Source organism: Heterodontus francisci, chromosome 33, assembly GCF_036365525.1.
Source record: "Heterodontus francisci isolate sHetFra1 chromosome 33, sHetFra1.hap1, whole genome shotgun sequence".
Lineage (NCBI taxonomy): Eukaryota > Metazoa > Chordata > Chondrichthyes > Heterodontiformes > Heterodontidae > Heterodontus > Heterodontus francisci.
In genome coordinates this window covers 26615263-26629674 of record NC_090403.1, presented here as the reverse complement: position 1 = coordinate 26629674, position 14412 = coordinate 26615263, and the positions used below count along the sequence as shown (strand labels likewise).

General features: G+C 47.6%; 2 protein-coding genes across 3 annotated transcripts in view; both read left to right on the top strand.

The window, feature by feature from the left end:
• Nucleotides 1-582: 582 nt before the first annotated feature.
• gh1 (growth hormone 1) lies at nucleotides 583-4408 on the top strand. The gene is made up of 5 exons (XM_068012957.1): nucleotides 583-592; nucleotides 1224-1387; nucleotides 1506-1622; nucleotides 2146-2286; nucleotides 4208-4408. The coding sequence occupies exons 1-5, from the start codon at nucleotides 583-585 to the stop codon at nucleotides 4406-4408; spliced, it is 633 nt and encodes a 210-aa protein (XP_067869058.1).
• A 4466-nt stretch (nucleotides 4409-8874) lies between these two features.
• Nucleotides 8875-14412, top strand: part of rdm1 (RAD52 motif containing 1) — a 31284-nt gene continuing 25746 nt past the window's right edge. For both annotated transcript variants that reach the window (XM_068013216.1, XM_068013215.1), the window contains exons 1-2: nucleotides 8875-9025; nucleotides 13571-13750. In XM_068013216.1, the coding sequence (XP_067869317.1) occupies nucleotides 8903-9025; nucleotides 13571-13750 (303 nt within the window). In that variant the 5' untranslated portion in view covers nucleotides 8875-8902. The remainder of the gene's footprint in view (nucleotides 9026-13570; nucleotides 13751-14412) is intronic.

The window sequence follows — 14412 nt, the reverse complement described above, 5'->3', positions numbered from 1 at the left end:
TGAAACTTCATAAACACAACCCCAGCTCAGCTAGATGGCAATGCTTCAATTAATTATTCATTCCTCACACTGTGAAATGTATACTGTCGACATGTTTACCGATCATTGTGAGGTCCCCCTACCCTCCCCCCCAAGTTCAAGATGAAACACAGTTGAAACACTGGTCATGTCACAACACCCGATAAAAGCATGCTGTTTCGTCTTATTTTGTTTTCCTGTCACCGGTTCAGGTTATGAGAAATACAATGCAATACTATCCGCTTATTTAGTGAATGGGAGAAGACACTGTCCTGAACACACAAACAAATTAGGGGTCACGTTTCTAAGAACATGTTTGGGAGGCGAATAATCCTGTTTTCCATGATAACAAAGAACACCGGGTGCATTAAATTCAAAACATTTTGTTTTCTTCCCTTTAAATGTCATTAATATTACACCATTAACAAGAAGGCTTAAATTTATACATGGATTTTAAACATATATATAATCGTTGAGTTGAAGGCTATGTTACAATCCTGTGAACTAACTGCCTTGTCTATAGTTCCCTGCATCTTGTGCTTTATTTACAGTGACATTGACAGGATGGCTTCAGGTAATATCTCCTGTTTTAATTATTGGTTAACCTAGTTGGGATGTCTGCTTGATTGGTATTTGAAAGTTATTTGAAAGTTTCTGTTGAATTTCTATCATCTACGTGTTTCTTTTCCGCTGATCTTCGCAAGCTTCACTTTTGTGTTATGTTGCGATGTTTGTTCTCATGCAAGAGTCATTCCAAATTCTCTCTGGTTTTATTCCTGATGATTCATCTTCCTTCGAACTAGCAGATATCACAGCATTCAGCAGATGTGCCGATCCCTTAACATCTGGAACATTGATGGAAATTATTCCCAAACTGCCCACCGTCCATTATTTTAGGTTCACAGAATTGGTGTATTTTGTTCAATAATTCGCTCTGTGCCAAAGTAGAATAGCTCGACAATTCTAATCCCTTCTGAAGTTTGCAATGAGTTGGAATCGTTATCCTTTCCTCCTGAGAGTCAGATACAAACCTCTTTCAATTTGATTTTTTATTGATTTAAGCCCCCGGGGCCATTATTTTAGTGTAGCATGTTATTTGTCTTGCCTCTTCCTATTTCTATGACTTTGCCTAACTTTTTGTCCTCTTCATTTTTTCCAAAAGATATTTTCAGTTTACTTAGAACTGTTCTTTCCTCCCCGGCTAGGTTTGTCACTGTGTTCCATTGCCTTGGCCCTGGTGTTGGTTTCCATGCTGTGCCCCAGAGATCTGGAAGCGTACCCTTTGCTGCCTCTGTCTGATCTATTCGCCAAGGCTGTGCACAGGGCACAGCACCTGCATCTCGTCGCCGCAGAAACCTGCAAGGATTTCGTACGTAGCGAACCCTAAACGCGAGTTATTCGGAAACAAAATAAGCTGAAGCAATTGGTTTGTTATAGAACCCCACAGTCACCTGCTTTTAATTTGTGTGTGTTTTTAACTTCAACAGGAACGAAAATATATCCCCGAAGAGCAGCGCCATTCTCACAAGAGCTCACCTTCTGCTTTCTGCCAGTCTGAAACCATCCCAGCACCTACTGGCAAGGAGGATGCCCAGCAACGATCAGTAATTAAAAAATCACACACACACACACAAACATCCAAACCTAAATTCAGCTTTGTTGTTAACACTACACATTGGTTTCTTTGCTAATGGTTTCCGTCACCAATACAAAGATATCACCTACCTAAATATCTCCATTCGAAGATTTGTCCTTTCTGGTCAGATTAGCTGCGCTTGGGTCATTTCTCTCTCGCATTACTTCCAGGCCCATTCTGTCAAACAAAAGTTAGTCACATTGACCTCAGCTATATTTATGACTCTGCAGAAACTGGGGACCGAGTCCAACTCGAACCCATAAATAATGATTCTAACTATAACTGCTCACAGTTAAAGCCATTATTGAACCACACCGCATACAGGAAAAGACCCAGATGGTAACGGAGTAATTAGGAATTAATATTTAGACTGTTCACTGGATTCTCGCATGTTCAAATTATAGTACATTTCACTGTAGAACAAACACTTGTACTATAACCGGAACTGATTACAACAAAAGTTCTATTTGTGTTGTTTTCTCCTCTCATAGGATAAGGAGCTCCTACTGTACTCGTTGCTTCTCATCCAGTCCTGGCTCAATCCCATTCAGAATAGTAGGGCTTTCAGGACCTCGGACAGAGTCTATGACAAAATGCGGGATCTGGAAGAAGGCATCTATGCTCTCATGAAGGTCGGCGCGCACAATACAACTAGCGTTACTGTGGTAATAACACGTGTTAAAGTTTCGCAACAGGCGGCAAAAGTTAACACGAAATGTTGACGCGTGCTGTACAGACTTTGTTTGAAGCATTCGTTTTTCTTTCCTTCGTTTAGTGTAAGTTTAACAGGACCAATTGTAACCTTGCTAAAAGGTACGATTTAATTTTTGTGATTCACTTGGTCAAAGAGATAACATCATATCGATAGTGGGCGAAATGCTCCACAGCTTTTTACGGGATTCTAGCATTGATGTCCATATGAATTTAGAAGCAACAGGAAGTACCTCACTGAACTCCTGGAATGCTGTTCAAGATGTAGCTGTTATCAGTTGAACAGGATAAAATATACATTCTCTGTGCAGATTTTATGAGATTAGCTAATGTAGTTCAACATATAGGGCTTATAAAACGATTAAAGCTCATGAAATTATTCTAAAATAGCTCATAAGACTAAAACTGATTCAACAACAGAAAGTAAAATGCTATAATAAATCGGAAGATAGTTTGGCATGTTCTGGAACCTTCTCTTCTGAGTCCTCTGCTCTCCGCACTAGATAAATGATATGGAGGAGGTCGTTTTTACTAATATAAACGTTGCTGGTGACTTTAAACTATACCTACATAACAACAATGACTACACTAAAGCAATATATTGAAGGTGATGTGTTTTGCCATGTCCTAAAGATGGAATACACTGTTATATACATAAACGTTGTTACTTTGTTTGGCTCGGCGCTGAACGTAAAAGGGATTTATCGCATTCAAAGGGTTACTTGGATGGGATAGTAAATGGCAGAGGATTTTAACCTTTCAGATACCAGCAATAAAAATGCCTACTCTGTAAGGCTGTCAACAAAATGACTGATTAGGTGGTTGGCGCACTTAGTATTGTTTCAGAAAAAAACAATTATATGTTTGATGGATTTCTTTAAAAATGTAATGTTCAACTGCAATGAAACGAGTTATAACAGCTGTCAAACCAGCCTTTAGATTCTGTTTGCAAACTGAGACTGAAATTTGACCATATGGGCCACTGGGGTGTGGAAAAAGATAAGTACAGCATTTAAACATAAAAGTAAGTAATAATACAATAAAACTTACAGATTAGAAAATGATTAGATTATGGTTAGAAAAATTAACTTAGCGTTAAAGCAGTGAGAGAATGAGGACGAGAACATAAAGCAAAGATGAGAGGACATTTTGAAGAACCTTTCCATGGGAGATTAAATGGGGCAGATGGGATCCACAAGCAAAGATGTGCATGGAATGAACCCAGTGAACTGGATAGTTTCTTTTTCCCTTTCTATGATTTTGCATGTTTTTATACAAATATGGTTTAGTCCTCGGGCTAGTTTCCAAGGATACCCATACTCAAGGACAAATACATGAATTTATGTGCTCCATCAAGCCATTTACTTATTCATTCACACATTACCTCTTGTACAACAAAACAGGTAGGCTAGAAGTTACTAAATGTCAAAAGGTTCAGGTAATGTCTTAAACCACAATTACAAAATTTAAGCTTTCATCGGAACCACCAGGATTCATTATATTCTTGACCAACACTCCATGCACTACTCTCATAATATACAAAAGTGGAGTTCATATGGTGGTTTTGGTCTATTTTTAGGATTATTTTCCAGAAGTGAGTAGCATGGCAAAAAAAATGAAAGTCTCCATAAATGAATCAGATGACAACTTGAATGATATGGACAGGATGAACTGAAGAAATATTGCGCCATATGATGTAAATAGCAAGCTTTTGTATTACTATATGTTACACCAGGAGAGGCAATACCTACACAGAATCTATTATATGTATTCAATGCAGTTCTGAAAAATACTCTCCATGTGAAACTGCGATAAAACTTTAATTGTTCTATCACTTCCCAGACTCTGGAAGATGGAGGCTCTTCGCAAGGTTTTGCCTGGCTGAAATTTTCCTATGACAGGTTCGATGGAAACTTAAGTGAGGAAGCTTTGATGAAAAACTATGGTCTCCTGGCTTGTTTTAAGAAGGATATGCACAAAGTTGAAACCTACCTGAAAGTTATGAATTGCAAACGTTTTGCAGAGAGTAACTGTACTGTGTAGTGTAAGGTTATAGACAAAATGAGTGAGGAAAACTTGATAAAGACACTCAAAATGTTACACAGAATCTGTCTTAAAATTGATTATTTCAAAAAAACAATGACAATAAGAAATTCCCTTATGTCTTTATAATTACATAAGTTATAACAATGTTAAATCTCTGAAATTTAAGAGTGCTTAATTTTAGAAATATATGAATTGAGGAAAATATTTTCTGTAGGTGTATAATTTTCTGCAGTTGTGTTCAATGTTGGAAATTCATTGCTAAATCTTAGCAAATATTTATTATCCTGCATTTTCAATAAATTATTACATTGAATTGCCAACAAACCTGTGATTTAAAAAAAACTGTTTTGAGAATTTTCCTTTCATTAAGTGATCATGCTCAGGAATGGGACACTTTCCATTTTGGGCACAGAGTATCAGCTTCAAGCACTGGTAGGTCAGTTAGTATGAGTAGATGCAGAATAAAGCACCTTCTACGTGGACCCCTAACCTGAGAAGAGCACCACATTGAAGTGTGTTTTTAAAATAATTGCTCCGGCCACTGCAAACTTCACTTTAATTTATTATTCTAAATTGTATCCTTTTTTGTAGAAGACAAATTTCAAAGACTTGCGTTTGCTGTGTCCTTAAATTCAGACAGACAAATATAGTTTCTTTCAAATCTAATTAGATCCTCTGAACAAACTCTAACATTAGCAAATGTGCTAACCAACTTAATGAGCACTGAAATTTCAAAGCGGCACTGTGAAAAATCTTGAAAGCTGAACAAGCAGTGTTACAGACAGGTGGAAAGGGGTGTGGGTTGTTCCCTCTGTTCACTTCCCAACTGGCAGAAATTGTGTTTTGTTAAAATGTCTTTTGGGTCCAAATAAACAGACAAATGACAGTTTCTAGTAGATTAAAAAAAAACTGTTTTTACACAATTCCCAAAATGGTCACAACCTCACCCACGCACACATACACAAGACTCGAGAGAAAAGGGTAGGTAGTTTAAAGTCCAAAGTGAGGTAAGTGTTTGTGGTTCACAGTAAACCTGTTAAATCTTCACAGGAGGACAGTCTCTTGTAAAGGTGCAGGCCTGGGTGTTTATAGTTTTGAACTTGTTGAGATGTTGTAGAGTTCTAGTGGTTACAACTCAGCACAAAGCTGGTGGTGTGGATTTTATTACCTCCACAGATGGAAAGTCTTAAAGTCACTTTGTGATGTCACTGCTATAGTGACTGTTAAGTAGGGTTCTTCTTGCTCGCCTGGATCTCTTTTCACAGCCTCTGGCTGGACTGCTTTCTGAAAGTGTTGGCTTGATCTCCCCTCCCTCTCCAGAATGCTACCTTTTTAAAAATCCATCACATTGGAGTTTATGTTAGGAGACACATGGCCCTCTCCCCTGATGTGACCACACAGTGGACAGGGATGTGGAGACCATGGCTGTCGATTGACGTCTGAATGGGGACCATTCTGATAACATGGTGCCACTTTACACCTACTCATTTTGGTTTGGCCTGTGAGTCAGTCTGTCTCCAAAATCCTTTGTTAGTTTATTCATGTCCATAAGAGTCATTAATATGTAATAGTACTCTTTTCAATTTCAAAGGAGTTCTCCCCAGAGCTATTTCAGGTGAGATCAACGAGTTCCAGCTTTGCAGACAGGTTTGTTGATTTCCAATACATGAGAGGGCACATGACCATTACTCCATTTTGTCTGTGGTACAAGTGTCCATGTTCTTGTGGTTTTGTTTAAAAAATAGTTGTTTGGCAGTACAGAACTTCAATATTGCTGAAAATATAAATTTTTTTTAGATTTAGATTTAGAGATACAGCACTGAAACAGGCCCTTTTGTGGAAGCTTTTCATCTTGCACCTAGCAGGACAATTTGCAAGAATATCAATGTAAGAGAAAGCAACAAATTTATACTGTAGGAGAAGAGAGTGCTGATTGGTAGAGGCGTTGCCATGGAGAATGCACCATTTTATGGTGACTGACAGTTAAATGCCAAGCTTTGCTTGAAATTTAAACCAGGCAGCTTGACTCTGATTGGTCAAGGCACTGCCCTGAGGAATGAACCAGCAAATGGCTGTCATTTATTTTGTTTAGCTGAAACAGGAGCAATGTGTGTACATGTTCTTTCTGTCTGCAATGAACAGATCCTCACATCGGGAACAGCAGTTTCTGAATGTCGGTTTTTTAAAAGGCCGCTGGAAAACCCCGAATCTGTCCAAAGTTCAGAAACTGTTATTGCCGGTGTCAGGATCTGTTGGCTGTGAAACTGACTTGAGATTTTGTAAAAAACTGATCTGCCATCTGTTGAGCATCCCCGCTGTCTGCAACTGTCAGAGGGAGAGAGAAAGGGGACAAGGAGAAAGGGGGATAGAGAGAAAGAAAGGGGGAAAAAGGGGGACAGAGAGAGAGGGAAAGGGGGATAGAGAGAAAGGAGAACAGAGAGAGAGGGGGCAGAGAGATGGGAGAAAGGGGGACAGAGAGAGGGGGGAAAGGGGGACAGAGAGAGACGGGGAACGGGGGACAGAGAGAGAGGAGGAAAGGGGAGAGAGAGAGGGGGAAAGGGGGACAGAGAGAGACGGGGAACGGGGGACAAAGAGAGAGGAGGAAAGGGGAGAGAGAGGGGGAAAGGGGGACAGAGAGAGAGAGAAAGGGAACAAAGAGAGAGAAAGGGGACAGAGAAAGATAGAGGGGCAGAGAGTGGGAAAGGGGGGGAGAGAGAGAGAAAGAGGGAAAAGGGAACAGAGAGAGAGAGATGGGGGCAGAGAGAGAGAGAGAGAGAGGGGGGCAGAGAGTGAGGGGACAGAAAGAGAGAGGGGGATAGAGAGAGAGAGGGGGACAGAGAGAGAGGGAGAGAGAGTGATCAAGATCACTCCTGACAGAATGACATCTAACCAGAATATTCTACATTGCTACAACAAGTTTGCGGACAAACATTGACTACATGGCTGGAATTTTACCCGAGGCAACGGGAGCCAGCCACCGACTGAAAAGTCGGTGGCGAGCCCGCATCCACCTCGCCTGGGGATCTGACCAGTATTTTGCAAGTCCCTGGGCTTCAATTGGCGTGAGGCGGAACTTCTACCCGCTTGAAGTAGAAAGTCCCGCCTAATAGAGTTGCCGGCCAATCAGTGGGCGGCAGTTCTTAGTCGCAGCTGCGCCACTGGGAGCGGTGGCCACTGCTGGGACTGCAGCCCAGCATGACGAGACGATGCCTGGGAACCTGGAAGGAAGGTATGTTTTAGTTGCCTTGCCGGGGGTAATTGGTTGGGCTCCAGCGAGGCAAGGGTGGTCGTATGGGCGGAACGGGCCGTGTTGGGTCGTGGGGGTGGGTAGGGTAGCTGGAGCGGCCCTCCATTGGGCACAGGGTACCCTGGGACGCTGAGAAGCCACCTGCTTTCGTTAGGCGGCTTCTCCCGGCTCCAGGACATCCGTTTGCCACATGTAAAATCCTCATGGAGGCAGGCAAAGGCCCTTAAGTGGCTGTTAAGTGGCCACTTAAGGGCCTTGATTGGCCTGGGGTGGGCGGACCGTTTTTTGCCGCCGCTGCCTTGCGTAAAGCGGAGGTGGATCAGGAAGGTCTCCTGGAGCTCCTGCTCCATTTTACGGCACCCGCTCCCCCCATCCTCCCCCCCCCCCCCCCGCCCTCATCAGGGTGGCGTAAAATTCCGGCCTGTGTGCAAGCAAAGAAATGCCAGCTATCTCACTAAATCAATGTCCAATGTAGTGACCAGCAAGTATGTCTAAATTAGTCTTCTCATTTAAAGTTTCTTCATAACATGCACTTTGTTGTTTTTATTAGTAAGATACATTTTTAATGCCTTTATCTTTCGAAATTTTCTCACCGGCCGCATCATAATGCGGCCCTCTGCCCGAAAAGGGTGGACAACCCTGTTCCAGACTCATCTTGTGTGTAAATACTTCAATGTGATTGTCTGCTAACCTGCTTGTTGACATCCCTGCTGCTGCATGCAAAGACATCCCCTTGGCTTAGCACCAGATTTAAACTGCCATCGGGAATGGGGAAAACCAGCCACAGAGATTGTTGGATCTTTGTGGACAGCTTTCTCAAGATCCGTGGCGAATGAACTTGCTTCGCAACTGGTCGCAAAATCTAGGCCAAAAATTTTGATTTGTCTAAAGTCTTCATCTGGCTGTGAACAGTGGCAGGGAACGAGAATATCTTTGGAAGTGCCAAAAGGAAAATTATCAAATTATAGCATGCATAATTATAAATTCTCTACATATTATAAAGTTTGAGTTATATTTTTAAAAAACCCTTAGACACAGCATTATGCACACAGTTATACACTGCCTGTACTCAACGACCAGAGAATGAATGAAGTTTCATTCCCGCCATCCAGCCGATCAGGAGGCGGAACAATCTGAGGGCGGGGCTTATCCCGTAGTCCAATCCGGGAACAGCCTTCACCATGGAAACAGGCCTGAGTGACAGGTTGCAGTGAGGGATTGTGCGGCGGTTGAGCGGGGTTTCTATGGCTGCCATTGAGGGGAGTCCGCTTCAGACAGAAATTGTGGATTTTAAAGTCCCGACTGGAAATAATAAAACTCTGTTTGTCTGTAATATTCTCCCCAGAGAATCCGAGGCAGAAATTTATGTGAGTACCGGCGGCAGGAACAGCTAGAGCTTTTTTTGGGCGGAGAGAGGGAGCAGCCTGAGGTGGGGTCGGGGGTAGTGAGGGAGAGAAAGAGGGGGGTGGGGGTAGACGGAAGGAGAATGGGGAGGAAGGTAAATGGAGAGGGAGGATGGGGGGGGGGGGGTGGGGGAAGGAGGAAAAAAGAACAAAGAAAATTACAGCACAGGAACAGGCCCTTCGGCCTTCCAAGCCTGCGCCGATCCAGATCCTCTATCTAAACATGTCGCCTATTTTCTAAGGGTCTGTATCTTTTTGCTTCCTGCCCATTCATGTATCTGTCCAGATACATCTTAAAAGACGCTATCGTGCCCGCGTCTACCACCTCCGCTGGCAATGCGTTCCAGGCACCCACCACCCTCTGCGTAAAGAACTTTCCACGCATATCCCCCCTAAACTTTTCCCTTCTCACTTTGAACTCGTGACCCCTAGTAATTGAATCCCCTACTCTGGGAAAAAGCTTCTTGCTATCCACCCTGTCTATACCTCTCATGATTTTGTACACCTCAATCAGGTCCCCCCTCAACCTCCGTCTTTCTAATGAAAATAATCCTAATCTGCTCAACCTCTCTTCATAGCTAGTGCCCTCCATACCAGGCAACATCCTGGTGAACCTCCTCTGCACCCTCTCCAAAGCATCTACATCCTTTTGGTAATGTGGCGACCAGAACTGCACGCAGTATTCCAAATGTGGCCAAACCAAAGTCTTATACAACTGTAACATGACCTGCCAACCCTTGTACTCAATACCCCGTCCGATGAAGGAAAGCATGCCGTATGCCTTCTTGACCACTCTATTGACCTGCGTTGCCACCTTCAGGGAACAATGGACCTGAACACACAAATCTCTCTGTACATCAATTTTCCCCAGGACTTTTCCATTTACTGTATAATTCACTCTTGAATTGGATCTTCCAAAATGCATCACCTCGCATTTGCCCTGATTGAACTCCATCTGCCATTTTTCTGCCCAACTCTCCAATCTATTTATATTCTTCTGTATTCTCTGACAGTCCCCTTCACTATCTGCTACTCCACCAATCTTAGTGTCGTCTGCAAACTTGCTAATCAGACCACCTATACTTTCCTCCAAATCATTTATGTATATCACAAACAACAGTGGTCCCAGCACGGATCCCTGTGGAACACCACTGGTCACACGTCTCCATTTTGAGAAACTCCCTTCCACTGCTACTCTCTGTCTCCTGTTGCCCAGCCAGTTCTTTATCCATCTAACTAGTACACCCTGGACCCCATGCGACTTCACTTTCTCCTTCAGCCTACCATGGGGAACCTTATCAAACGCCTTACTGAAGTCCATGTATATGACATCTACAGCCCTTCCCTCATCAATCAACTTTGTCACTTCCTCAAAGAATTCTATTAAGACCTACCCTGCACAAAACCATGTTGCCTGTCACTGATAAGCCCATTTTCTTCCAAATGGGAATAGATCCTATCCCTCAGTATCTTCTCCAGCAGCTTCCCTACCACTGATGTCAGGCTCACCGGAAAGGAGAATGGGGAGGGGGGCGTGGGGGAAGGAGAATGGGGAGGGGGGCGTGGGGGAAGGAGAATGGGGAGGGGGGGGCGTATGGGGAGGGGGGGGCGTATGGGGAGGGGGAAGGAGAATGGGGAGGGGGGGGCGTATGGGGAGGGGGAAGGAGAATGGGGAGGGGGGGGCGTATGGGGAGGGGGAAGGAGAATGGGGAGGGGGGGGCGTATGGGGAGGGGAGGGGGAAGGAGAATGGGGAAGGAGAATGGGGAGGGGAGGGGAGGGGGAAGGAGATTGGGGTGGGGAGGGGAGGGGAGGGGAGGGGAGGGGGAAGGAGAATGGGGTGGGGAGGGGAGGGGAGGGGAGGGGGAAGGAGAATGGGGTGGGGAGGGGAGGGGGAAGGAGAATGGGGTGGGGAGGGGAGGGGAGGGGGAAGGAGAATGGGGTGGGGAGGGGAGGGGAGGGGGAAGGAGAATGGGGTGGGGAGGGGAGGGGGAAGGAGAATGGGGAGGGGGGTGGGAGGGGAGGGGAGGGGGGTGTATGGGGAGGGGAGGGGAGGGGGTGTATGGGGAGGGGGAAGGAGAATGGGGAGGGGAGGGGGAAGGAGAATGGGGAGGGGAGGGGGAAGGAGAATGGGGAGGGGAGGGGGAAGAGGAATGGGGAGGGGGAAGGAGAATGGGGAGGGGAGTGGGGTGGGGGAAGGAGAATGGGGAGGGGAGTGGGGTGGGGGAAGGAGAATGGGGTGGGGGAAGGAGAATGGGGAGGGGAGTGGGGTGGGGGAAGGAGAATGGGGAGGGGAGGGGGGAAGGAGAATGGGGAGGGGAGGGGAGGGGGGAAGGAGAATGGGGAGGGGTGGGGGGAAGGAGAATGGGGAGGGGTGGGGGGAAGGAGAATGGGGAGGGGAGGGGGGTGTGGGGGAAGGAGAATGGGGAGGGGAGGGGGGTGTGGGGGAAGGAGAATGGGGAGGGGAGGGGGGGTGGGGGAAGGAGAATGGGGAGGGGAAGGAGAATGGGGAGGGGAGGGGGGGGTGGGGGAAGGAGAATGGGGAGGGGAGGGGGGGGGGTGGGGGAAGGAGAATGGGGAGGGGAGGGGGGGGGGTGGGGGAAGGAGAATGGGGAGGGGAGGGGGGGGTGGGGGAAGGAGAATGGGGAGGGGAGGGGGGGGTGGGGGAAGGAGAATGGGGAGGGGAGGGGGGGGTGGGGGAAGGAGAATGGGGAGGGGAGGGGGGGGTGGGGGAAGGAGAATGGGGGGTGGGGGGAAGGAGAATGGGGGGGAGGATGGGGGAGGGAGTGGGGGAAGGAGGATGGGGGGGAAGGAGAATGGGGGGAGGATGGGGGGGAAGGAGAATGGGGGGGGGATGGGGGGGAAGGAGAATGGGGGGGAGGGAGTGGGGGGGGATGGGGAGGGAGTGGGGGAGGGGGATGGGGGAGGGAGTGGGGGGGGGATGGGGGAGGGAGTGGGGGAAGGAGAATGGGGGGGGAGGTGGGGGAAGGAGAATGGGGGGGGAGGTGGGGGAAGGAGGATGGGGGGAGGGGAGAAGGAGGAGGGTGGGGGGGTGGGTGAGGGGGGGTGGGGTAGGGAGGAGAGGAGAAAGGGGGGGTTGGGGGTGGGGTGGGAAGGAGAAAGGGATGGGTTGGGTGGGGAGGGAAGGAGATGGGGGTGGAGGGAAGGAGAATGGTGGGGTGGACAGGGGAAGTGGGGTGGGGAGGGAAGGAGAAAGAGGCAGGAGTTGGGGGTTGGAAGGGGAAAGGGGGGTGGCGGGTGGGGAGGGAAGGAGCAAGAGGGGGGGTGTTGAAGGAGCGTGTGGGGGAGGGAGGTAGAGAGAAAGTGGGGGGGAGGCGATGGGAGGGAGAAAGTGGGGGTCTAGGGAGGGTAGAAGCGGGGGAGTGGGGGGGGAGGGAGAAAGTAGGGGGGAGGGAGGGAGAAAGTGGTAGTGGGTGGGGGGGTGGGAGGAAGTAAGGGGGTTGGGAAGGGAGAAAACGTGGGGGGAGGATGGAGAAAGCGGGGGAGGGAGAAAGCGGGGCTTGGTGGGAGGGAGAGCAAGTGGGGGAGGGAGGGAAAGTGGGGGGATTGGGGGGGGGGGCTAGAGGCCGAAAGCCGAGGGAGAAAGTGGGGTGGGGTGGGGTGGGGAGGGAAGGAGAAAGAGGGGGGTGTTGGGGGATGGAAGGGGAAAGGGGGGTGGCAGGTGGGGAGGGAAGGAGCAAGAGGGGGGGTGGGGAAGGAGAAAGCGGGGGTAGGGAAGGAGAAAGCAGGGGTAGGGAGGGGTAGAGAGAAAGTGAGGGGGAGGCGATGGGAGGGAGGTAGAGAAAGTGGGGGTGAGGCGATGGGAGGGAAGAAGCGGGGGAGTGGGGGGGAGGGAGTGAGAAAGCAGTAGGGGGTGGTGGGGTTGGGAGTAAGTGGGGGCATTGGGAAGGGAGAAAACGTAGGGGGAGGATGGAGAAAGCGGGGGAGGGAGAAAGCGGGGTTTCGGGGGGAGGGAGAAAGCGGGGCTTGGTGGGAGGGTGGGAAAGCGGGGGGATTGCGGGGGCAGAGGCCGAAAGCCGAGGGAGAAAGTGGGGGGGTGGGGGGAAGGGACGCAGTAATCAGGCGGGAGGGAGAAAGCGTCCGGGGGGTAGGGAGAGGGAGAAAGCGGGCTAGAGGAGGGAGGGAGAAAGAAAGTGGGCGGGGGAGATAGCTGGTGGGGAGGGGGAACGCAAACCGCAAACTGGGAGGAAGGCGGTGGGGGGAAAGGGGAACGCGGGCGGGGGTTTGAGGGGAAAATTGGGTGGGGTGGGAGAGGGGGAAAGTGGGTGGGGGGAGGGTTAGGGGGGAACGTGGGTAGGAGAGGGGAAAAGTGGGCGGGGGAGGGAGAAAGTCATGGGGGGTGGAATGAGAAGGGGGAACGGCCACTGTCGGTGGGTTGGGGAGGGCGAGGTCGGTGTTGGTGAGAGAGTAACGGCCGATGGAGGGAGAACATCATCTGTTGGGGGAGAGAACTGTGCAGCAATTACATGTGATCTTTTTTGTATCCCTAGGACTGCATTTTGAAAACTTTTTCTGAGTTTGGACTCCTCTACTCTGTGCGGGTGTGCAGGAATGCTACTGTGGCTGAACCAGGCTATTATGCTGTCATCAAATTCTATTCAGCATTGAAAGCTTACAGGGCCCAGAATGTTACAAATAAGCAGTGTTTATTCCAAAGGATTCCTTTGAAGGTGAGGAGTAATTTGAAATGACCAGGATTTTATAAGGATCAAATCTTCGTTAACTTTGAACACCACAGGCCTCAAGATTCATCAATCCTGGCATTCCACTGTTGGTCATTCTTCATTATCCTGATGGCTTTGCATGGCTCCCATTAAGTCTGATTCCATTACTTTTCACCCATTATTTCACTTAGTTACTTTTTTTTAGTTTAATACCATTCTGCATCGTCTAGTTGAAACCCAGTTTTTGGTGGCAGGTCTGAAATTCATCTTTAATTGAAGCAAGACATTCTCCTTAATCATATCTTAAATATCAAGACTATAATACATGGCAGTTCACTAGTGCAGTAAAATAAAAGCAAAATACTCCAGATGTTAGAAATCTGAAATAAAAACGAAGTGCTGGAAATACACAGCAGGTCAGGCAACATCTGTGGAGAGAGAAACAGTTAACATTTCAGGTCTGTGACCTTCAGAACTGGCAAAGGTTAGAAAAGAATTAGGTCTTAAGCAAGTGAAGGGGGTGGAGGCGTGGGGAAGAGAACAAAGGGAAAGGTGTTTGATAGGGCAGAGGGCAGGAGAGATTAAATAACAAAGCTGTCCTGGGACAAAGGCAAAGAGTGTGTTAATGCTTGTGGTGAAAGACAAAACATTAGTTCAGAGAGAGTGTT